The 26265-nt window shown below is 36.1% G+C and overlaps 1 protein-coding gene across 1 annotated transcript in view; it reads left to right on the forward strand.

Moving 5' to 3' along the window:
• The first annotated feature begins 2323 nt into the window (after nucleotides 1-2323).
• LRRC2 (leucine rich repeat containing 2) overlaps nucleotides 2324-26265 on the forward strand; it is a 52240-nt gene continuing 28298 nt past the window's right edge. The window contains exons 1-3 of the mRNA XM_055699755.1: nucleotides 2324-2448; nucleotides 12000-12210; nucleotides 19799-19955. Of these exons, the coding sequence (XP_055555730.1) occupies nucleotides 2324-2448; nucleotides 12000-12210; nucleotides 19799-19955 (493 nt within the window). The remainder of the gene's footprint in view (nucleotides 2449-11999; nucleotides 12211-19798; nucleotides 19956-26265) is intronic.

The raw sequence follows: 26265 nt of genomic DNA on the forward strand, positions 1-26265 counted from the left end.
CAGCAATTCAGCTCCTGCAGTAGCCCTCATACCAAAGCACACTGCTATGAATTGGTCTTTTAAAATGAATTAGATCCTGCAGAGTAGAGTGACTGCTGGTCTGCAGCTACAGTGAGGGGAAAGTCCTTGACACTGGGCTTCTTGATTTGGGCAGCAGAGGAGAATGTTTTATTTTATGCGGTAAATGTTTTCCTGTAAATTATTAGTGAATATGTTTTAGAAGGATGCAGCTGATTATAGATAAACCTTTCTGCTGAGAATAAGGTCACTGTTCTCATTACCCTGCTATTAATGGGGTTTTGACTTGGCTGTTGTCAGCAATTGGTTCCAGACAGGTTGGGAACTATTTTTGCCTCACTGTTAGTGCTTGAAAAGATAAACAAGCAATGGAAACAGCTTTATGAACAGCAAAGATGGCAGTTTATATAAACATCCTAAGATACAGAAGACTATGTCATAGAAAAATACTGGTCTCTGACCAGTCTCTGTGCCAGTACTTGGACATATTTGTAAGTGTGTTTCTTACGGAGATCACAGATAAGGTGAACAGGTAGAAACCTTTTATCTTGGTGTACCTATGCATAATCCTTTTTAGTCCATGCTGTGCATTTTCTAGAGGACCTGAGGGTTTTGCTGGCTCAGAAGAAATTATTCCTTTATGTGTTATGTCTTACGAAGAGATGTACAAGTGAAAGGAGGTGAAAAAGAAAGGGGAGAGTTACAAAGTTGCAAGAGGAAAAAGGCAGAGGGGAAAATCTTCCTCCTCAGTATTGAAGCAGAAAGACAGATAATAAATAGCCCCAGCTGAAGGATGTAGAGCTTGGAAAAAATGGTCACAGTAAGGTCTGAGGAAAAAGTAATAAATGAAAGCTTGAAAATACCCAGTAAAGGAAGGGGCAGATTGCTTTCTAAATGCTCAGTAGATGGTCCGCTGTTGTTTTCTTTTTTTTTCTCTCTCTCTTTTTTTTTTCTTTAGCTTATTAGTAGTATAATAAATGTGGTATCTAATGAAATCTCAATCAAATAAAAAAAACCCGAGATTTTTGTTTTCTCTGCTTTTTATCTCGGTAGAAGCAATTATTTTTAAAAGGCTTTGAACATCCATTTTATAAGATTTGTTTGCAAGTCCATATTATGAAGAATATTGCAAACCATATTATAAAGAAGTAAGCATGACAGAAGTGATCTGTAGACAGTCTAGCTGCATTTCATGAAAACCAGTGTATTGTGATGATTGTACCCTCACCAGTGCTTCAAGCAAGAGTGTATAGTTTTATCTATTTTATCAAGATTTGTATCTGTACTTGCATTAGTGATTTAGTAGGCGATTTGTTTTCTTTGTTGGTACTGATCCATTGCTACAGTTTAGTAAGGAATATCCTGTTGCCATTCCTGCTGTACTTCACAAGATGTAATATCTGAGGTCTTCATCTCTTGGGGTTGTTAAAGGTGTTACAGTGCATTTTTTTCCTCGAGTAAAAAGAAGGTAGCATTCATATTGGGTCATACTCAAGCATCATGCCTGTTAAAGGGAATGAGAGCCTGGTCGTGGACTTCAGTAGGGGAAGGGTTCATGCAAGAAGTTTCTGTGGCTCTAATTGAATATGGAAATCTTGGTGAGTTAGGTTCCAATTCAGCTCAGTTCATAACTGCATATGATACATTGATACCAAATCTCTGAATGTTGGAAGTTAATTCTATGCATACTAGTAGATGGGGAACTCTTTACCTTATCTCTGCCTTAGGTAAGTTTTCATTGCATGTTACAGAGCTGGTCTTTTAATGCCTTTCACAGATAATCATCTACCTGTGCAAACACTGGAAATTCCTACATTCCACTGGAACAGAATAGCTGGCGTGCATAAACATCAATACATGATGACCCAAGATTAATTGCTTTTTTGTGACTTACAATGAATAAATTCTTTATGACATTTCGTTTTAATTTTAGTTACATAAATTGTTAAAAATACAAAGTCTTCGAAGTTATTTTCATCAGTGTTACTTAATGAAATTAGTATTTCTTTGCAACTGTGCCTTTATTTTGGAAAGGGAAAAGAATACAAAAAGTCACCATTTAGCTGTTGCTATAGTTTTTATGTAGAAGACAATTGTATGGTGTATTGACTACTGCCAGCACAAAACCCCAAATGAATTGGGTAAGACGGAAAGCATACTATGTTAATGTTTCTTGTGACTTCAACTTTTTTTGCACAAATAATTTTAATTTTACATCATAATTTAGTTCCTTATTTTTCTCGTTATTCCTTTCCTGAGGTGTTCATGATGTTTGTTGTTGCAGGAGAATCTTAATGTTGACAGTATGGGGCATCAGGTGATAATATTTGACTTTTCTCTCATAAGAGGACTGTGGGAAACTCGAGTTAAGAAGAACAAAGAACGTCAGAGGAAAGAGAAAGAAAGATTAGAAAAAAGCTCATTGGAGAAGTAAGCCAACTTTTATGTTGTTAATTTTAATGGTATCCATTCTTATTATCCACTAACATTGCTATATACTAAGCATTGTCAGATGATTAATTTTTTTTTTTTGGGGGGTGTGTGTGTGTTGATTTCAATGATTTCTCACCTCCTTTCTTCAGATGATTGTGGGAAATGCAGCACAAACTAAACTTGTATTTCATTAGTCCCTGCTCTTTCCTGTGTACATTGTGATTTAATAATGGTATATTTTATTGTCTACTGTGTAGACTTAATTTGAAGAGAAAAATAACACATTTTGTACCTTTCTATTCTTGTATGCTATATAAAAGTATGGCTTTTTGTTATGAAATTCATGAAACGTGCTCATAAAATTCAGTACGTGGAAATACTTTATGTCTCAGTTGACAGGAGGAACGAAAGGAATTAAATAAATGGACACATACAATTGCTTCTTAATAGGACAAAAAGGGTAGAATAAAAGAATTATCAGAGAATTTTTTTCTTGTTCAATTATTAAAGACAGCCTTTATTATAATGCTTGCACCCACTAATCCTGTTATTATTTTTATTTAATTTATGTTTTTTTTTTAAACAATATTTTGGTTTCTTTATGGTCATTCCCATTTGGAAACATATATATGACTTATCATTTTTCCACTCTGAGAAGAGAAGAAAGCAATAAAACCCACTTTCTGCATTAAACATAAAATGTACAGGGTTAAACAGTGCCCTTGTTTAAGAGCATAATTGCATTGGACCTTCATGTGGTGGTTTGGCCATCTCAGGAGACTCACAGATATTTCACTGCCAGTGCAGCTTCACTGACAACAGAGCAGCTGGGCTAGGAGGAGACCAGAGTAATACAAAGACTGATTGCCCTTTCTGTAAGACCTTTCTCTTCAAAGCATCCATATTTGCAGTCTTGGTTCTCCTATCTAAACCCAAAGCTTGCATTAAAAACTATAATCCTAACAAAAAAAAAAAATTAAAAAATGAAGGTCACCCTTCAGGTTAAATTCTCTAGCAAGGATAAGCTTGCTTTTTGCTATGAGCTGATGGACAGAAAAAATTTGCTTTGTGAGTTACGCTTACAGATAACTCTTGGGGTACTGCTGTGACCTTCTTCATAAAAAGAATATTATGACCAGGAATCCATACCTGTAGCTTCTAGTGGCACATGCACTCATCTTGAGAACTGATGAAAGGTCGGTCCCAATGGACCTAAATGTCAACATCCCCCTGTCATGTTTGGTTTAGGTTTTGGTTTTCTGTGGTGCAGAAGATAACTTCTGAGTTTAGTAACATAAAAGCAAAGCCAAACAAAGCCTAGTGCAAGAAGTGCCAAGCATGAGGAACTTCTACATGGAAAAGGGTAACCTTATGTGCTCTGAAGTAGCTAATTTCAGCTCCCATCTTTTTTGTCAGTAGCTTATGTTAAGCCTCGTTTCTTACTGTGACTTGTGTTTTCTGTAAAAATACATTCTCCCTGCTATTTCTGCCAGTGGTTATTTGTTTGTAGCCACCCCTCCAGCTGAAAGAGTGGAGCTTGACTGCTTGTTCTGATCTTTTCCACTAATGAGGTCCAAAGTCATTCTGTTGTCTTCCTGCATCAGCTGTAGATGAGAAACTTGGGATATGACACAGAGAAGTAAAAGTTTCCAAGTGTATTTTCAGCATTCACAAAGGATTTGTTTTTTTGTTTTCTTCCTTTAGCTTGCAATTTACATACAGTACTTTATCTTGATGCACTTTATCAGGAAAGCTCATGTTCATTCTTATGATGCAGGCCTCATAGAATGGATTAATCTGTAAAATAATGGTCAAAGTCATAAAAGTATTGGTAATAAAATGTAAAATTATGTTAAAATGAAAATACTTTTTGTTTTATGAAATGTGCAGTGACCACTGATCTTCAGGACCCAATAGTCAGATTGCAAGTTATTTCTTAGATGCTTTTCAGTGCTCCCGAAAATAGTTGGGCCAAAAATAGGACAGGATTTTGCTTGTTGTTAGTATATCAAAAGTATAAATATAATTGTCATTATTATAAATAAATGCTTAATAGAAATAATGTTTCCCTGTATATATAAATACATTTCATTATTTTAGGGAGTTTCATGACTGACAAAATTCTGATATTCTACTTGGAGATTAATATTTTATCACTGTCACGTAAAGCCACTGAAATCAATGCTGGTACTTACTGTCAAGTCACAGTAAGAAAGCATTTTGGGAAGGGTTATGACCCAAAACAGTAATTCCAAGGAGACATTCAAAGAAGGCAGTTTCTTGAACTGGGGACTGCATTCTAGCATTTAATATTCTAAATATTTATTTTTGCTAGCAGCTGGAGTGAATTCCCAAGTAGGGCTGAAATTAAGAGTTTCTCTGCAAATATACTTGTGTAACAGATGAGTTTGGAATCTGACCTGCTGAGGCTGCTTTGCTTTTATTTTTTTTTTTTAAAGTCCAATTTTTCTCAAAGAGGCTACAATTCACTAATGCCCTTGAGACTGTGCAGTTCTTTACCAGTTTAGCAGTGTTGCTATGTAGAAAGCTACCTGGTACTATGTTGTGAAATGTAGCATGTATTATTTGAGGAAAAACTCCCAACTAACCTCTAGGGAACTTTGCTTGCCTTGGGGCAAAGTAATTTAGTTCATGCAGGGTCAGTAAGCAGCCACATGTGAGATATTTCTAGTTTGTGATTGAAGATTTTCTAAGAGGAAAACCTCACAAATAAACACAGAGCTTGAACTTTGTTTGCCTTAATGGTACAGTCTTTAAAGATTCTGGGAACTTACAGGTTTAGAACATGTTTAAGCAGCTGGCCAGTGAAAGCTGATTCTGGAGAACAGTCTACTTAAGAGTATTGTGAGAGGCTCATATCAGGATCTCAGACACTGGTATCACATCACTTTAAGTAGAGTTTATTCAGTCCTCTGTTTCCCCTTTGGTTTTGTGGGACTGTGGAAGTATGGCAGTTTAAGGAACCACTGCTTCTGGGAGCACATATAAACCAGCAACTGAGTATAAAATAAAAAGAAAACCACTGCTTCTGGGAGCACATATAAACCAGCAACTGAGTATAAAATAAAAAGAAACAGTACCGTGTTGTGTAGGATTAATTTCATTTTACCTCATGTCCTTAATCCCATCAGACAAGCCCATTCTAAATCTCCCATACAATATGAAACATGAAATGTTACAAAAAATGCGTACTGTTCTGTGGTTATCTCCATGTTTATGAGAGTTTATATTATGGAAAGAAGCTTGTGTTTATATCATTGCTTTATATTTCATCTTCTAGATTGTGGTAGTAGTGAATGATTTTATATTGTATCCTGAAATCCTGAATGATGTCAGGCTAACTTGATGTGGTATGTTGATTTTCCCATTTAATTTTTCCTTTCTATTAGTTACTGTTTTGGAAAGGGAATAAGAGTGAAAGTTTACAGTTAGCTTGTTTTTTTTTTTTTTTTTTTTTGGTTTTTTTTTTTTAAGGATTGCTACATATTTGTCTTTTGTCTGAAAAGAGGTAAGGTAAAAATTGAAGGTCAACAAATTAAACATTGAAGTGGGGAAACAGCAGAGCTATTTACCAAGATTAGCTATCTAAATCTTAGCTGTGAAATGGCACAGCCTCCCCTCTCCACCAACCAAACATGCAGCAAAGATAACAGCTTGTTCAGCCACCTCTTCCAGTGTGTCTCTTCTCCAGAAATTTCCTTTCAAGGTCTGGCTAGCTAAATATGCACGTATTTCCTGAGCTACACACTTCCTGAATGTTAAATGTCAAAAGAAAACTTTCACTCTGCAGGCAGACAGTAACTTTTTTCCCTGACAGATTATGTGTTTGTTTAATAAAATAATTTGTCTTTATCTCTCTGCTAAACTTCAGTGTTATAACTGTTTGTACCTGAACTACGATTTTGTTTGTGATGTTTACCTTTATTCTCCTACTCAATAGCCAATTCAGTATTTTTTCTAAGCAAGCCTGAAACTCAGGCTTGTGAGTCCTTCGTCCCAAACAGAAACTATAGGCAACAAGCTGGGAGTAGATCTGCAGCACTTATAACCACTTAAGTTGTTTGCCTTTGTTCTTAGGTACTTGTGCATACACACCTTGCATCTAATATAATGCACACAAATGTGTTGAAAGATAAGAGCTGCTGTTCAGCCACAATCCTTTACAATCCATGGAAAAGCCTGGTAGAGGGACTGAAATTAAATCAATCCAATTGATTTTGAAGCAGATGTCCATCAGGAATATTAGTTTGGGCTAAGCTTCAGTTTAACTGTCATGCTTTTATAAAAATTCCATAGGTTTATTTAATGATCCTGAGTGGCTAGTGATTCTGATTTAAACATCACCCAGGAGTACTAAACTGGTGTCACCATGTAGTGTGCTGGCTATTTCTTCCATCCAGATTTAGACGTAACAGTGCCATCTAATGAAACTTCCATTCTTTGTCTAGAGTAACAGCTTTTCCTCAAGACCTCCTAACTGGATGTTGAGCAGTGGGTAATTGCAGAAGGAAGAACCACTCGAAGAAACCCAGCCGCTGTTCATTTACGGAGGTGGCTCTGGAATCCTTACTAATGCAGTCTTCTTGTTTTCCAAGCTGGTTGCTCCTTTGAAGGGTGTGATCACTGAATTTATTTTACAGTAATTGTTTGCATCAGGTTGATTAGAATTGTGATTTTGTTGGAGGATCTAAAATGCCAAGCAAGGGACTCCCATATCCTTGAAGGGAAATATTTATAATAATAATAAAAAAAATTATATGTTGTTAAATCTTTTTGCTGCAGACATACTCCAATAGTGAAGTAATATTTGGGGAATGATTACCTGAAGACAACTTCAGCACTAACCAGACTGGAACTACTTGATTATTCCATTTCTGTGTGGCTCCTGTTTCATATCTATACGCTATTAGTCCTGAAAGTTTACTGAGAAACAGCCATGTATTGGAAACAGCTTGCTAGAACTAACCTTTCCTCTACTGTTTGCAGTCTGCTTTAGTGACTAACCTTTCCTCTACCATTTAGTCTGCTTTAGGTGTGCTTTTGTGTTACAGATGATGGTATGACACATAACTTTTTTTTTTGTTTTGATAAATTTAAGCAGCATGCAATCAGCTTGTTTTAAAATTAGTTGGACTATTTGCATAATTCAAGTGGAAATACTGGAGTAGTTAGCTGAGTTGGAATCTTAGCTCTCATTGTCTTGTGTCCAGAAAAAATACTTATTTTTGTTCATACTCCCACCTAAATTAGGCTTGATTTGACTAACACCCACTTTTTGAATATTGAAAATGGTGGTTGTTTCTTTAATTTGATGGCAACTGTTTGATCAAGCTCTAGAGGCAGATCAAAATATTTTATTGCTGAACAGTAATAAAAAGACATAAACTTCAGGAGAGATGTGATTTAATAACCAACTCATTTTTTTGTCATATATGAAAATGTGTTCCTGGAATACCAGGAGCCTTTAAAGTGCCAAGACCAGAAATTAAATTTCTCTGAAAGTATATTAGTGCATTTAAAGGCTGATTTTATTTGTGTGGTCTTTTTTTTTTTTTTTCCTGTTTGCCACACTTTCAGATGCCTTTCGTGTCTTTCCTGAAGATTCACATGGTAACCTCTAGATAGGACTAATGTGGTGGTAATCCTGTTTTATTTGAGGATTATCACCAAAGGAAGACTTAAAATGGTCTTTTATGAAAATACCTTGAAGAACTACCATCATTTCAATTTTTTGACAAAGACAGAGCTGAGTGACAACCATGTAACTGAACAGATCCCTTTGGTTTGATCTCAATTGTAACCTGCAGCTTACAGCTTTATAATCTTTGCTTAACGATACATACCAGTTTAATGTAAGTTGCACCTCCAGGCCAGGAAAGCTCATATTGATTCACTTGGTTAGTCCGTACCCCAAGGGTGCAAGCAGGGGTTGTAAAATATTAGAGCCTCTGCTCTTAGGATATATAATGTTTTCATTCTGAGATGTACTGTACAAAATTATGCATGTAAGTTGCTCTGCTTTAATTCACTTTCCATCTGTTCAAAATGTGTTTGTCAGTACTTAGCCTGGTGACCATAAGCAGACATTCTTTAAAAGATTAACAGTGCATGTTGCCATCATTTAATGTATAAGTAAAGAATAAATTTGACCCAGGATTTCCACATTAGTGCATGTTATTCATGTTGAATTCCTAAACAGGCTTAATTTTTAATGCCTGTCTTTTCTCTGAGGTCAATATTTCACTGACTGATCTGGTTAACAGCAGTTTATATTAAGTGGATTTTATTTTATTTTGCTAACAATGTGTCATGACCTCCTGAGATTTGTGTTTTGTACATGTTATCAATAAAGTGGCACAGGACAGTTTATTCTTTCATCTTTAATGTAGCTTCCTTCATGCTATTTTCAAATTCCTTGTGAGAGAGAAAATTTTTAGATCTGAGACCTCTGCTGTCATCTTCCTGGGGTCTACCTGTCAGCCAGCACTGAGATGCCTTACTTCTTATTGAGAGTTAGACTTCTTGACCTCTTCTTTCTGTTTGTTAAGCTTCTAATGTTCTTAGAATTTATACTGTGAGGAACAAGTCAGTCATTTTTTGTGCATGAATGAAAAGCAATCAATTAAAAAAAAAGCATCTTTGGGGCAAGCTTTTTCAGTGCATTGAATTATGCACTGAGATCAAATGTTGATTGCTTTGTAAGAAAATGAAGGAATTCCATGGAAATGAGAGGTCAGTAATGCAAAGTTTCACAGAGGGACAGAAAAGCTCTATGTGGAGGACTGGAAGGGGAAGTGAGAAGCAGCAGTGATAAGCAAAGCTAGAATCACTCAGAATATTTTAGAAAAAAAGAATGCCAGGGTTTTGGTCCTGAGAGACATATTTCAACTTTCATGTCTGTTGATATGAAACATTCCATCATCTGAGTGATTCCACAGTGCAGCTGGAGGGGATACCCTTCAGCAGGTCTGCCTTGCGCAATCAGGTACTCAGTTGTCTCTCCCTCTGTAACCAGAAATATCAGATGCAACATGTTGAAGGATCACAAAATGGGCTAAGGACCTGTGTCTGCTATAACCTTTTTCGTGTCTTTGTTATCTCAAGTACCTTCAGAAAAGATCTTGAGATGTTATGGGTTGGTGGTGAACTCTTCCATCACTGTACTAGCAGCTGTAGTACCTCGAGTGACTCCTTGAGCTGAAGATGCTGCTAGACATGTTTTCTGTCTGTCCAACCTTTCTCTTCCTAACTCATTTATATATCACAGCTTGCTGTGGTATAAAGCAGTCTACAATTAGACACTGAGAGAAACAGGGAGATTTACTTCAAATCTGTATATTTTTTATTCTCAGTCATCCTCTGTTGACACTTTAAATATCAGAAAGTCCTCCAGATGCCTACTTATAAAGAACATACTGATCTCTCTAATGAAAACTGAAGCCAAGGATAACTTTTCTGCAGCTCTCAATAACTTCCTTAACTATTCCTTCACTGCTCCTTTCATACCTTGATAAGTTATTGCTCCTACTGTCTCTCTGAGAGGCTTTCTGCTTCTGATATTCTAGAAATCCTTTTCCTATTCATTTGTATACCTGCAGTAAGTGGCTTCACTTGTTTTTTTGTGGTTTTACATTTAATTTACCAGAATTTGTTCTGCCTTCTAATTTCTTCATTTGAACATAAATGCCATTTTATCTTTTTTATTTTTCTGTTTTTGGAAATGAGAGGAGAAAGAGATCCTTACAGTGGTTTCATTAGAATGTACTTTGAGATTGTGCCGTCTTTGTGCAGTCTGCCAGCACTTTACCCAGTGAGCTGGATGTTCAACCAACTTCACTGTTATATGCAGCTCATCTTCTGAAATATTTGTAGATGTTTTTCCTTATTTTCTCTTTATAAAGATGTTTCATGGGAGTACACTGCTGTCATTATAGAGGGAGCTTTCTGTAGGTCTCTGATGACCTACGTACAGTGTGCTGCTCCTTGAAATGACATCAGGTCCTCCTGTGGTCTCTCAAGCTAGCTGGTTTGATAAACAGTATGAAAGTGTATATTGTCTGCAGTGCATTAATGTACTATGTGTATGCTGCTAGCTGAAGTCTCTTGCTGTTGCTGTGCTCTCTGCTTTAAATTCTCCCTAACATCCCTTAAGGTTTCAGTAAGTGCCACAATTCGTGCTGGGCAGTTTACAGCTGCCTCAGTAATACCTTGCCTTTTTAGGCACGCAGTTTTGATCCCTAAAGATTTATTTTGATAGCACTGAGTCAAATACAAATTTTAATCTATGCTATCATATTCCCATAAATATATTCTGCCCTGTAGTTTCTATCTCATACCTTGCTATGAGTGCCCCAAAAATACTTATTTTCACCAAGTTTGAAAGATGTTTCCTGTACCTGAGTTTATAACAGATTTCTTGTATGTGACTTAAAACCAGGCATTCTGTTTCATGTGCCATTTTTTTAACGTCTCAGCATTTCACTCAGAATCCCTTGCTTAACTGTGAATAGGTGTACAGGTTTTGTTAATTCCTGCTTGAACTTTACAAACTTACATGTGATTCTTTATAGGACATACCACTTTTGACTCTCTCTAGGGGGCACATTGTCCTGAACTTTATGTCCTTCTTCACATGTCAGTTTTCAAGTCTTTAGCTTAAAAAATTTGGCAGAGGGTGGAGATCACATAAATGAATCTCACAAAAATATAGCATTCAAAGCATGAGATCAGATTTATGAAGCAAGGTGCTCTGCACAGTCTTATTTTGGTATAAAGAAGTCTTGCTTCAGTTGATCAACCTCTTCCTTAATTGACTAAGCTGAAATAAATCCCTCTTAAATTAAAGCATGTGTTTTTGTTGTGTTTCATTATGTCAAATTCAGCTTGCACCTGAAGTTATATGGGTAAAAATTTGTCCTGGAGGTAAGCCTCAAGTAACACTGAAATTGAATCTGAAAGTACTTGATGTGGTAACTTTGACCTTTGCCTCTACCTGGTACAATGATATTGGAAGATAATGCGTAAAAAAATAAAAAAAGATCATTATACTTGAAGAAGAAAGGGCAAGGAAAAGGGAATTTTTCTAACTTCTTACTTTCTAAAATGACTTCATTCCAACTAAAAATTTGACATATATCACCAGGTCCTTGTTTTTGTTTACGCATAGAACTTGTTCTGTGAGAATATATTTCCTACCTTATTGAAATAACGGGCATCATTCATGCTGTTTTCTGTGACAGTGTGCTTAGTCTCTACTTTTCTGTTATTCCCTGAGTGTATCTGTTTTATAATCTGTAAATGAAATCCTGCTCATCTGAAATCTGTGTGTGAGTCTAGAAAATCTAAGCATGACTCCAGGAACACTGGGTATTTTCGTTTGTTTTATTTTGGTTTTTTAAAATGGTCAATACATGAAATACATATTTTTGTTTTCTTCAGTACTTGTGCAAACAAAGGTGAAGCTTTAAGGCTTATTTGCCATATTGTTTCCTCTGATTCACATAAACCATTTTTTGACACTATTTCAGGATAAAGCAGGAATGGAATTTCATACTAGAGTGCCGGAAGAAAGGCATTCCTCAATCAAAATACCTCAAGAATGGCTTTGTAAACACTGATGAAAAGATCTTGGACAATTACGGAAAGACTCCTCAGCTCCAGAAGAGGCGTGCTTTGTCAGATGAAGCAAATAAGGAAAAAAACAAGTTTATTTTTCAGCTTTCTGGAGAGCAGTGGATGGTAATTATAATGGAAAATATTTCTATTGTTAAAGAGTTTGGGTAGCCTAGCACTGCAACTTCCAATCCCAAAGCCCTTTTTTTTTTTTTTTTTTTTTTTTTTTGCCAATGCATATGAGATTGATGCTTTTTCACAGTATTAGAAGTGACAAAAGCACTTCCTATCTTACACTGAACTAGTGGCTTAGTTTTCAAATATGCTTATTTTAAATTCTCTACTGATACATGTAAATCAGCCTTCTCAAAAATTTTGGTGTAAGCAATCATATTGCAATAAGGTAACTTTCTCTGAAATTCCCCAGTAGGTGGAAAAAGATGCAAAAAACATTCAGCTTTGTTGGCTTGTTGATGTCTTCTACTACTCAAGACATCTGTCTTCTTGCTCTAATGGTGTGCTAATATTTTTGTCAAGCTCTGTTCAAATCAAAACTAATATTACCATCAATCCACAATGGCCTTGCTGAAAAAAGCATTTTTTATGTGCAGTTGTGTTTGATGTGAAACAGCTGTTTGGAAGTAAGCTCTGAATTAGTGCTGTTTCAAAATGCAGCAAAAGGCAGAATAGGGTTGGTCTGAAGGCTTCTAGATATGTTAAAACTTTGAAATGTATTTAGAGTACACACTATTAACATGAAAGTCTTTTGACGTCTTCATTATAAAAATGCAAGTTAAAAGTCAATTGATCAAATGGCTAAATTTTACTAAAACAGTTCTTTTGATATAACTTTACCCCAGATTTGATCTTGAATATGAAGATTTTTCTTTCTCAGCTTTCGTCTTTTTCTGGCCTCAGCTCTTTTCCAAATAAACACAAAATAGATGAAATTTTTGAAAAATAGAAAACCCTGCTTCCCCTCCAACTCTAGTAAGGAGGCTATTTCTTCAGTCAGTGCCAGCCATTCATGTGGTAGGACTGGTTGCGGGAGAGCTATCACATTTCATCTTTCAAGAGCCTTGGATTTTGGAAATGAAGTTAAAGTTGTGTAGTCTTATATTGCACACTTCCCTGTGCTGTAAACTTTGTACGTAAGTTAGAACAAAAAAACATATTACAGCTCCCTAGACACTGATATAGTAGGAATTGCAAATATTTTCAGTGCATCAGGGAGCAGAGAGCTGTATAACTAAACTTTTCTATTGCTTATTCTCTTTTTGGCAAACTGTTAACATTTTGCTTTGTCACCATAAACAAAGCCTCACTTTAGGAGGCAAAATCAAACACATATAATTTGCTCTGCTTTCCAGAGCATTTAATTTCAATTTGACACACTGAAAGATCACATTTAAGAGCTATCAGTGTACTGTTATGTACATAATGCTACCTTGAACAGTACACTCCTAATCACCCTGCACTTCTTTTCTGTCTACATATCCTGTGCTCTCTGTGGCCACATCACACAAACACTGTGCCTCATTGTCCAGCTCTAGCCTGGTTAAAGTGGGTTTTCTTTTTCACCAAGATACTGTGACATAGTTCAGGTGTTTGCAGACAAAGATAAAATCAAAGCTGCTTTATTAAAAATCAAAGAACATCACCAGTCTCTAACAGCAGAAAACGATTTAAAAAAATGTGAAAATTCTCTTGATAAAGTTCTGAAGGAAGTATATTTCACTTTATTGCAGAAATTTAGTAAAAATTACATTGGTTATACAAATCATGTCATTTGTTTTGTGTTCTTAAATCTCGACTGCTGCTTCTAAACCAAAGACAGAATCAGACATGACACTTTTTTCCCCTATTACTCTCTCACAAAAAAGTGCACTTAGGCAAAATGAATTTTCAGACTATACAACCAAAGCTGCACAGGCTGGTAATTTGCATGTGAAAAGGTCTGCGGACATGTGACAGTTTTCTCAGAGAAACCTGCGTGTTACATAGCTGGGACCTGTGGTATCAGTTGTGGTTTTGTTTTAATGTGTTTTGCACACAAATACACCTACGAGATGAAAGTTTGGATGATTAAGCATTCAGACGCTAGGAGAAGTCAGAGCTGGGATTGCCTGTGCAGTTTTACAGGCAGATAGCCAGCTCAGCTTGCTGTTGGCTGGCCACTTAGGGGTGGCAGCAGCAAACAGCACAGCCCTGTGAAGTGTCCATTTGGGAACTGGCTGCTCAATCCTCTATCTCACTTGCTTTTAGCTGATAAGTGTTTCCATTATGTTTCCCCTTTCCTCTCATCAGTGAAGCAGTAATATATCCTCCAGACAGTTGATAGCTAAATCTGAGTAGGTTGTTGGTATGACTTACAGATTTAATTTTGAGAACAGGGCTTGCTTCTGGGCTGTAGCAGTTCTCTTTCTGGATGCTGTGAAGTTAGGTCTTCAGGAGGAGTAATCCCCAGCACAGGGATTTTTCAAGATCAAAGCAAGTGGCTTTACCACATCCTTGCCATAGGTCTCAGTGGAAGGGTTCTCATTGGAAACTTCAGCAGCAAATGAGCTGAGTGCACAGATCAGCTAATGATGTTATTTGCCACGTTGCAGTCAGTTAGAATGGTAGCTTGTGTTGGGCACTAATCAGTGCCTAGGCTGTCTAGACGGTAAAAGTGTAGACATGTAGCAAAGATGCTATCGTCTCGTGCTCCACATCCATACAGCGTAACAGTGAATCTGGCCCACTGATTCTGCATTGTTGAGTGTCAGGTTAAAAATGGGTTTCATAAAACACCCCATCATATACTGGAATAGCTTGGAAAATTATTTTGAAAATCACCTGGATAGTGCTTTTTTGAAAAGATCTTGGATCTCCTCCTGAGAACCTTTGTAAGGGAGAAAATCAGAACAGATAACACATTTTGAAATCCTACTAAGATGTTCTTCCTTCCAGGACCCCTGTGCCACTTTTTTTTCCACCTGTCAAATGCCATTGAAATTTTAATGTATTTGCATTAGGGGGAGACCTAATAATAATTTTCCTAATAATTCCTTGTAATTACTTAAACATATCTGAGGAAAAATAAAGCTTATACAATGAATGTTAGGTTACAGAAATAGGCACAGACCACTAGCTAAAGAGAGTAGGGCTTGATTTTACAGCATATGAGTTCTGAGGAATTGTATTCTGTTTATGCAGATCCGTAATTCCTTGTGGATGATTAATTCTTACTAATTATCATTCATGTTTAGGCTAATTTTTTGAGATGTGCAGTTTAAGCCTCTAGACATTTCAAGTCACAAAGGTTTTCTAACAGCATGGTCACACGAACTTAAAAGGAAATCGAATAACGCTGTCAGTAGGGTTAATATCAAGCCTTCGTGCTTGAAGAGCATATACTCAGTGAGTCCCTTTGAATCTGAAAGTCCTCCTCTGACCTGGGTACTGGTTTGGCCATGTCTGTCCAGAGAGATTAGCTTCTACTGTGGACAGTGGTTGATAACTACAGCGATGAGATAGTTTTGTCTGTCAGAACTCCACCTGGAAGAGGCTGTGTGACAACATCCTTAAGGGTCAGTGGTCCTTGCCTACTCTTTTGCATACCAACCAAATATTTACAACTTGTGTCTGTTATCACTGGCATTTCTGCCAGCTGGGAACAGTAACGAATTAGGAAAGAAAAGGTCTTATAACCACAAAGGAACCAGTCTTATAACCTGATGTAAATGAAATCAGGCAGGCTTTTCACTTCTCTTTGTAAAAAATTAGGCAGAATCCAGTTGTATTGCCCCATGAGTGAGTCTTTTAAATCCTCTGGTGTTTGCAAAACCCATGGGATTGACAGCATGAGTATGGTGTACTGTGCCACAAGTAATCTGAGGTTCCGAAGGTATGTTTCAGAAAAACTTGTTATTTATCTGAGAGTTTTCCAGGCAAACCCACCACAAAAAGTTGCTGTGTAAGGACTCTGAACTCTTGAATTGTCTGTTTGAATCAGTCGCCTAGGAGAGAATGATGAAGAGTTGATGAAACCCTTCACTGAGATCCTTTGTACATGTAGACATGTATCTACAGGATTAAATTAGTTCTTCAGAGAAATAGCACTGCTACTAGAGCAGAATGAAAACTATGGCAAAATAATTCCATGAATATTCATATAATTTTTTCAGTGACTTCACTTTAACTGTTTTTCCCCTCTGAGTGTTTACTTTCTGCTCCTGACTAATGAATGTTGATTCTCCAGTGGGTCAGTGAATTTCAAATGATTTTCAAAAAATATTCAGGAAAAACAAATTTTTGAATTTGTGACATCAATATTGGGAAAGGAAAGGTGATGATATTCATCAAATGCGGAGCAGGACTGTTCTTGGCTGTGCTGCTTTACCTAAGCAGAGGATCTGGATGCATATGTACTTTAAACAAGTTCAGTGTTAAATGTGCATGACAAGTAAATGAATGAGTGATGGTAAAATCCTTTACTTGTAAATCATGACCTTGCATATCATTTTTTCACAGAAAAAGGCAGCAAATTAATTAATACCTTGGTATTTATTCTCACAGTTTTATCATCTAACTTAGTGTGTATTTTCACAGAGAACAGAGAATTTCCATTTGTTATTCCCAGCTGTTAGAGCAGTGAGGTATTTATTTGGCGCAAAGGGTCAAGTAGAATTGCTGCATTGAATGGACAGAGAAAATGTCTCTTGTGCTTGTTTAACTTCTAGAGGTCTTTTTTCCTCTGACGTGTAAAACAACCGACCCAGCCAGGTAATAAAGGTGTCCCTGAGACATATTAGTTTTGGAACTAACTCCTAACTTTCTCAAAGATAGGGAGATTTGGATCCAAGGAGTTGATTTGGCCCATGACAGATAAAACTACAGAGATAGAAAAGAAATTACATTGAAACTTCTCAGAACTTTGACCACCATTTTAGTTCAGGCTCATATCTAGCAGGTAAATTTTCTCCTGGTTAGAAATAACATAATCAGCAATGTTTATAGGTTTGCTATTTATTTCTTTTCAATAGTTGTTTTTTTCCCCTCTCCCAAAATTCAAAGGAGTTTGAGGTATTGTTTTGCTGTTAAAGGCAAAAAACTGGCTATCCTCCAAGTGTCAGTCTTCATGGAGCAATTTATCAGCAGGCTGCCAGCTTTAGCATGGCAGCAGAAGATTACAAAAGAACACAAGGGAATCAGAGAGTAAAGAAAATGTAAGGCTTGTGCAAATTTCAGTTCCCATCCCTATCTAGTTTGTAAATGAAGTAAAATATCACATCAGTTTATGTTTCAGTAACACAAAATATATTGTTAGGAGGAGAATGCTAAAACCCCCATATTATAGCAAAGTATTTGTAAGCTTACATTTGCAAATTGTAAATACGATTATACAATTTAAAGAAATAATATCAAGAAAAAAAAAGTAAGTCAGGGCAATTGGTAGAAGAATGGAACCTCCTTCCATTCTTTTGAAGTTATGCCTGATTTTATTTCAGTTACTGCACATACCCTCAATACAGAAGTAAAGATTAATTAAAAAAAATTTTTATTAATAAGAAAAATTTAAAAAAATGTTTTGGTTTAATTTTTCTAAAACAATGAAGGAGTTTGCTCTTAATCTGAGAGAGTGCTTTGTGTGCTGCACTGTTTTTAGTGTATCAAGGAGAAGTCTGTGGGATATTCCCTTCAGTCTGGGAGAACAGCAATTCTGTTGGCTTCACAGGAGTAAGCGTTCCCTTTTGTTCCCTGCTGTATGTGCCAGTAAGGAGCTGGAGATGGTCTGTTGTGACAAGGTACAGAAAACCAGTAGGTCAGTAGAAAGACAAAGACAGACCTGGACTGTGGAGAAAGAGAGTAGCAAATGTTATCTGTTACTGAGACATCTTTTTCAATCCAGTATGCCTACCCTGCATGTGCTTTCTCTGTGAATTGGGGTTCTTCCCTACAATGGCATCCATGACACTAGAGCTACACGCTATCCCCTATGAGCTGCATTTTCAATTCTGTACAGGTAGGAAAGACAACACTAATTGAATTTGCAGTTGACATTTATTCTTTTATTTGCTGCAGAACAATGTGCAACACTGAAGGTGGAGGAGTGGAAACCCACTCCAGAAAGTTGCAGAGATTTCTCATTACCAGCCCTGAGGCATTTCAGGCATTTTATTTTTTAACTGCCATAATTTGACAAATATGTAAGATGGATCACAATGAGATATACACCTAGTGAGAAAATGAAACAAGAAATGAAACAATCTGTATTAAATATGGAAAGGCAGGTAGCAAGGCAGAAATGTCTGCATGATTAAATTTGAAAAGGACTGAAATTAGAGCCAGCCACAACCAAAGGACACCTTATAATCAACAGTCCAGTATATTTATAATTACAGTTAGATGTTTTAGTTTAGCTAGGAGTTAAGTAGTACTATTCCTAGTTAAGAAGTTCAGAATTAATAAAAAACAACCAAAATGCATCACTCTTGTCAATGTCTTAGGGGATCTATAAAATCTAGAAAAAAAAAAAAGTGGGGTAATGTCCTCTGATAAAAACCAGTAATTCCTATTGTGTTGTATTCTTCATGCACAGGAAACAAATTTGGAAGTTATAAAGGAATTGCAGGCTGAAACTCTTATGTGACTTTTTAAAGAGCAAAGTTAGTGATAGGACCTCATACAGATTATTTATTTTAGATGTTACCAGTGGACAGTGTTATAAAATCCAGGACAACCTGGTAAATTATGGTGCTGCATTAGAAAGTGGAATTTAAATGATCTTACCTTCAACTTTATGAATTGATTTTTGTCTGTTTCAAGTTCCAGAAATTTTATGACATAACTGAAACAAAGATGTGTACATCTGAACTGAATATCAATTAATTAAAAAAATTGGAAGGATTAAAGGCTTTAAAACTTTTAGTTTCAGTAACTTTTATACATTGGAAATTTTGGACAAATAGAATAGTCTGAAAATTACTCAGAAGCAAATTTATTTGCTGTGTATATGGAACAATACTGGAATTCTTAAAAAGAAGAAGATTCTACATGTCTAAACAAGAATGAATTGTGATTGTGGACAGATTTAAAAATTGAATATTTCTATTCTACCTAAAGAAATCTAGTAAAAATTTTAAAACATTGTTGAAATAACTTAGGAAGTTAAGTCTCTTATTTGAAAAAAGGTTTTCAAAAGTTGTGTGTAACCTATTTGAAATGTTTCTGTTCCTTGGACTGTGCTCTATCTTGGTAAACTGGTAAACAAATTTTGAAACATTGGCAGGTATTAAGAATGTAGTGACACTTTTTTTTTTTTTTTTTTTTTTTGGCAAATTCTGTTTAGATGTTCTCCACACACTCATTCTTCTCTTCCATGTTGCATTTTACTGCGTCTTGATGTGTGAACTGAAATGTGTTTTTAAAAAAATCCTCCAGCTGAAGAAAGGAGATAGTATGGGAGACATGAAACGAGTTGACTGCTTCAGATAGGTGTCAGTTTTAGAGCAAAATGATTGCATTAGCAGGTAAAAAATGAATATGTAGTGACAGCTGTAATGCTTTTCAAAAGCAAAGAGCTCCTATGAGAGTTTGGCAAATTGCTGTTCTATATCAAGATAGTTAAGGCAAAGTGTGGAGATTTGGCTGTGAAATTTTTCCCCCCTGCATGGTAGAACAAAATTCTAACTTTATGCTCTCTATTTACCTGTTCTTATTTCATTTACAGGAATTCCCAGATTCTCTGAAAGAACAGATCTATCTGAAAGAATGGCACGTGTACAGTACATTGATACAAACCATTCCAGCCTACATTGCATTATTTCAAGATTTGAGAGTACTGGAGCTGTCAAAAAATCAAATCAACCACCTCCCAGTGGAAATTGGTAAGTGGTTTCAAGATATTCAGCTGTTTATGCTTATGCCATTTTGCTGTATTACAGGGAAATGAACATCCGTGGATATCCTTATCAAATTAATGATAATTGTCTTCTTGCTTGTTTCCAGTGAACAGTCCCTTCTAAATTTTTACAGCTCTTTGGCTGTAATTATACTTGCTTAGTTGTATGCAATACCATGTGTATAGTATGGCTTACACATGGGAAAAGTCTGACACTTTTGTTATCTGACTGTAAGTACTATAAGGCAGTTATTTGTGTTGAAGTAGATCAAAAGTTCTTTCTGAGAACAGGTGGTGTGTTATGTTCCTTACAGGTTAAGAAACACAGAAGTATTACAGAATTATAAACCTCAAACAAGATTAATTGAAACATAAGATTGTGATAAAAAGGAATCAAAAATATAATGTTGCATAAACCCCACCTTTTGAATTTTGTAGTGAGTTCAGTAATGATCCCCATTTAATAAAGTGGTATATCCATCATGTCATCAGGGTTTTTGGAGAAACACATTCTCAATGCATACATACTTCGGTCTTTGTTATTTTAAGCTACATAATAAGACTTCTAGTGTTTGGTTCTCCTGTGTTTTCTGATCGTACAATATTAAAAGCTTGTTTGAAAGACTGTAACGGTTTGAGAGGGATTTACTGGTCTTACAAGGAAGAGTGTTGCTGTAGCCAGTGGTATCTTTGAAAGCTGAGGAAACCGGGTCTGCTATGAGATCCCCATAGTCAAGTCCATGCACCCAGTGGTACTAATACATTAGCCCTTGTTTTTAAATGCAACAGTCCTAAACTTTCCCCATGATTGGTATTCCGTATATATGCTAAGAGCTAACAACTTAAAAAAATAAGATAAAAACTAAAACCTCCACCTCCATAGTTATCAGAGGTTTAAGTAAGAAAGACAAGGAGAGACCACCCTAAAACACAGAAATCAGCGCTAGACTCTTCTATACTTTTCTACTCTTTTTCTACTCTATTAATAGAGTAACACTCATGCTTTTGATTTATTTACTAACATTTTACACAGAAAATTTCCCACTGACATAGAGATATATTTCGTAGTTTCAACCTAGCAGCTAAATACACTAACAAATCATAAACAAGACACAAGCAGGAGATAACAGACATAAAATAAACTAACTGTTTTGTTAGCACTTTGACCGTGGAACTCCGATGGGTCAGTGAGTTTAATGGACAAACACCTTCCACTAGTTGGTCTTGAAGAAAGGGGAAAGGACATAATTTCTTTCCAGAGGCTACCCTAAACCACTAAACATAAGATTTTAAAGGGTCACTGCTTGACAGTTGAGGCAGGTAAAGGCTAAGAAAGTTTTTTCTTTCTTCTTGCAATATTGTGCATGGTTAAAGAAAATAATCCCCAAGAGAAAGTGATTATGAATGGTAGTAAAGTCTGTTTCCAGAATAAAATTTCCATCATTCTATCATAACCAATTCTTTGTGGAAGGTAATGTAGAGGCTGCATAAGACCCTTTTTAGGGAAACTGGGAAGAAAATTTCAAATGCTTCTAGAAGCAATAACTGTTCTTTCAATCACATTTAAATGATGATTTCTGCTTATCAGTAGCTTTCACGTTACTCCCATTTATTCACTTTCCCTCCTATATATGTTCATCCCTCTAGCTTATATTGAAGGTGTTGCTTTCTTCCTTTTAATGCTTTTGTTGCACTTTTATTATGTAAATGTTTAACTGGACGGCCCAGTGAATGTTAGGAAACCTTTTGTTGTAAGTCCTGCCTCAGACATAAAGTTACAGCACTCACCATCCTTCTCTTAACAGTGAACTCTTGTTCAGAATTTTTTGTCAGGATTCATTATATGAGAGTGGGCATGATTGTACTAAACAACTCGCCTGGAGAAACCTGTTTTTGAACCTTTCCTTTTGAGACACTGCATAACCAAATTAACAAATCTGGTTAGCCATAGATGTTACTCATAAAATAATTCTACATCACAGCAGCAATTCTAGCCTATCCAGACAAAGACACAGATTTACCAATGTAGTTTAAAAAGAAACAATACAAAAAAGCCCATCTAGGACTGTGCAACTGAAGAGTTCCACATTTTTTTTGCCAAAACTGCCTAATGATTTTCAGTCTTAGTGAATGTCCTGTGTTGATAGACCACCTATTAGTAATACAGTGGAGATACCCTTGTTGTTATGGCATAAATTACAGAGGAGTTTTTATCTCAATTTGTATAATGCTCTCTTTGTGGACATGTAAGGTGGCATGCTTGCAAATAGCTGTATTTTTATTTCATGTACTATACGTGCATACAGACAAACACTACTATGTATTTTAAATGTTCATTATTTTAATAAGACATTATTATGAAAAGTCTTGGATATTTTGAAGTTTTTGGATGCTGCTTCAAAATGAAACCTTTCATACTTTATTTACCTAGCTGCTAAATTATCACAGGGAAAATAATCAATGTGGATTTGGTTTGGGAGCTCTAAGCAAGGAGTGAGGACTGGGTGCTAAATCAGAAGGTAAGGTCTCTGGAAAGGTTAAGTGCTAATGCATTCATCATCTTGTGTTCTGTTTACAAAACAGCAGCAAGTAGGTAAATATCACAGCTAAAACATACTTGAGAGTAATGACAGATGGTTAAATTTGGCAGTGACATGCATGCTGTTGAGTCTTTAATCTTCAGACAGAATTGAAGCCAAGTTTAGAGCAACAAATCATCCAGCAGAAACTATACTGGTAAGCCATGTTTGGTCTACTTTTGATTTTCACAAGAGGGCCTTAAAGGTGTGAGAGAACAGGAGATGCTAAGAATATTTACAGTAAAAAATGTATCACTGCATAGCAGTCTTTGGACTAAAATACCTGCAGGAACTGAAGTTCGTGTTCCTGTTTTACTTGATTTAGAAGGGAATGTTCTACTCTGAATCAGAAAGAAAGACTTGAATCCATTCTCAGATATTTCAAATCATACTCTTAGCTATAATCATCTATGCACTTGAACAGACCAAATTTGGGTCGGAAATCAGACAAGAATACTTTTGATTTGATTCTCTTTGTGGAATAGCAAATATTTCCATGGGAAGCAAGTAAACAGAAATGGAGAAAACTGTAAAATGGAGTAGTTGCTTGTCTCAAAGTTGTCAGGTCTGGTTTTCCGGGGAATAACAGAAAAAATGAACATGGGGGTAGCTGGGGGATTTTCTTTGGCAATCATTTCTAGGTGAGTTTGCAGTTCTGGCTCTGACTGCATGGCTGCAGTGCATCTGCTGAATATCAGTTAATACTAGTACATTAGTGGTTGCTGTACTCAAAAACATTCAGTAGAATGTGTTCCCACATTCACAGAGAAAGTAGTGAACTGCATTTTCACATGATCCCAAAGCTTTTGTGCTGGGATGGGATAGTGAGGGTGTATCAGGATTTTTTGTCCCAGAAATTACTCATGAAACATTTCAAAGAGCTGTTAATAAAATATTTGTTCATTTATGTTCTCTCACATTTTTGATATGCCAGATATTTCAGAGGAAAAATAACTGTGCTTTTGAGACATATTTTAATGAGAAATCACAGTAATTGTTTTGGTCTCCTCCCTATCTTACAGTATAGAATTTCATTTGTGCATGCCATTAATCCAATTTCCTAAAACTCAGAGGGGAAAACCGTGAGTAATACAGTTTTAATGATTTCTAGGTACCTAAAATAGCTTTTTCTATTAATAGATTCCTAGTGTGCTGATGTGTGAGTTTCCAAGAAGAAAATACGTATTCTCAGTTTAAATGCAGTCTACTTCTGAAAAGCTGCAGATTCATCTTTTACACTTGGCATTTATTCATTATTGAATATTACAGGTCCAACAGCTCAGTCTTGTATACAACTGAGGAAAATTTTCTTTATATTTCCCATTTGAAGGGAAAGTATTAAAACCCTCAGTCTCAAGTTGACTCTTTTTAGGAGGATGACAGCTGCTTTAAGGCAGTGATGGCTTGCTCCTATTTGAACAGCTAGTAAGCTCCTCAAAATTTAACCATTGGCTAGTACATCACAAAAGTACAAAATTGTTCTTTTAATTGAACTAACTAGAGAGGAAACAATCTTATTTATTCATCTGCTTAAGCTATCAAAAATGGGAATATTGTACTAAAATGTAATAGAAACATACTGCTTTAAAAATTTTGACATCACTGGATCTTGCAAAGGCCAATACTTTATTAAGCTAAATTTCTTGAATGGATTTTAAATAGTGCCATTGGGTGCTGAGATCAGACTGCCGTGGAAACTATTCATTACATTAATTATTTTTGCCAAAATATTCCTATCAATTGACTTTGTCATATTGCTTTATGTAACTATATTATGTATAACAATGTTAGGACACGTTCCTACACAGAGCAGGTTGGTATTAGCAAACTGATTTATTTCTCAGTATTCATTTGGGTCTTAGTGGGAATGTTGGAGGCTGTGCACACCATTTTGGTTATGATGGAAAAGTTTTATCCAAGAAGAAGCTTTTTCTGTTTCCAAGGTGATAAAGATGTATTGTTCTACCCTCCCAAACATTTTACTTCCTGTTTGTTTCTGATGCTGGGGAAGCTTTTCCCATCCTGGAGACTGAGTGTATAATACTCTGCTTTGCCCTTGGGAGTTATCCTCTTTTCTGGGGATCTCCAGGGAGATAAGAGTCCATGTTTCAGCTTAACTGCTCACATGAAAACAGGAAGTCACATACTTTTCTATAGAATTTCTGATTACCAAAGTATCTTCAATTCAGCTCACTGCATTTTTGTTGTAATTAATTTTCTTTTTAGACTTTTCAGTAGACCCTCACCCTATATTTTTTCCCCAAAGCTATCTCTCTCTACCATTCAGTCCACAAGAACTTCATGTTTTTCCACCTCTATTTTCCTACAAGAAAACCTTCTTCCTCCCCTGGCCCTTACATTGTACTAATACTCCTCTGCGCACAGATCAAATTCCCCAAATTTATCCTTTTTATTTTTGTTTGTATTAGTGACTTGCAATTTCTCTCAGCATGTTTAAATATTTTTAATTGAACACATGAAGGTTGGTTAAAGAGTGAAATTCTACTAGCCCATGGTCAATCTGTTACAGTGCTATAGCTTTTATAAGTCTTAGTGCCAAAAAGAGGTTTTACAATTTTATTATGCAAAAGGATTTCAGGAAGTCTTCATCCCTACTTTGCTTGGATGTTTTGAGCAAAAGTAAAAAAAGAATAAATTGGTGTTTTAACTGTTACCTGTAAGCTTGAACATCAATATCTCCTTTCAGATAAATCAAAGGCAATGTCACCGATTCCACAGAGAAGACTGGAAATAGGAGACTATTTGTCTTGGCCCATAGAAAGCTGCTATCAGATCACTGCAGATCAATGCAAAAAATTGCTTTGTGTTTTACTCCAGTTTATACAAGTGGACTTGTGTTTGCATTGAATAGGATCCTTAAGTAATAAAGACTCTCTGTAACCTCATCTGTACTTTGTCTCTGACACCGTATTGAGAACACTAATGTAGGCTTTTTAAAATGGTCAAGTTGCATTACTGTTATTACTGTGCTGCACTGTCCATCCAAAATTATAGTGTTTAATTACTGGTTTAATTTTTTAAAATAATGAAATAAAAATTTAACCTGGGAATAAACGCTATGTTAGGCAACAACTATAACATTGCAGCTCCAATTTAAAAATAAAATATTCTTAATGGTGAAATTGCCAGGGAAGACATGGATTTCATTACGCTTTTACTGCCTCTCTTGGAAAACACAGAGATGTTAGCTGTTTAACTCCCTAATTTGCATTTCTTACAGAAGTGAAAATTCAATGTCATTAAGCATAGCTAACAACAGCATTATAGCAGCAGTGATCTTATTATTACTACTTTTATTTGAAAAGTTGTGCTTGAGTATTATTTGAATATATGTGTGGCAGGTATGACAGTCTAATCCTGCCCTACATTTGTGCCTATGTGAAAGGGGTGTCACCCCTTCTGTCCCCTCCTAAGCTTGCCTCAATGGTTGCATTGTATGCTTATATATAGCCTGGGGGTGGCTAGGCACCACACCTAAGAGACTGGAGAACTGCACTAAGAAGGTATAAATAAGCTCCTAAATACAGATTACATGGTAGTGAAAGTCGTTCATACTGCCTTACTGTCCCTCTCACTCCCTCCTAATCCTCCAGCTGTTACTGCAATGAACCCCAAACGTGGATGAGAATGGCTGGAATTTTTCTGACAATGCTTATGACTTTTGAAGGTAATTTAGGGATTCATTGCTCCCCAAGT

Source organism: Falco cherrug, chromosome Z, assembly GCF_023634085.1.
Source record: "Falco cherrug isolate bFalChe1 chromosome Z, bFalChe1.pri, whole genome shotgun sequence".
Classification (NCBI taxonomy): domain Eukaryota; kingdom Metazoa; phylum Chordata; class Aves; order Falconiformes; family Falconidae; genus Falco; species Falco cherrug.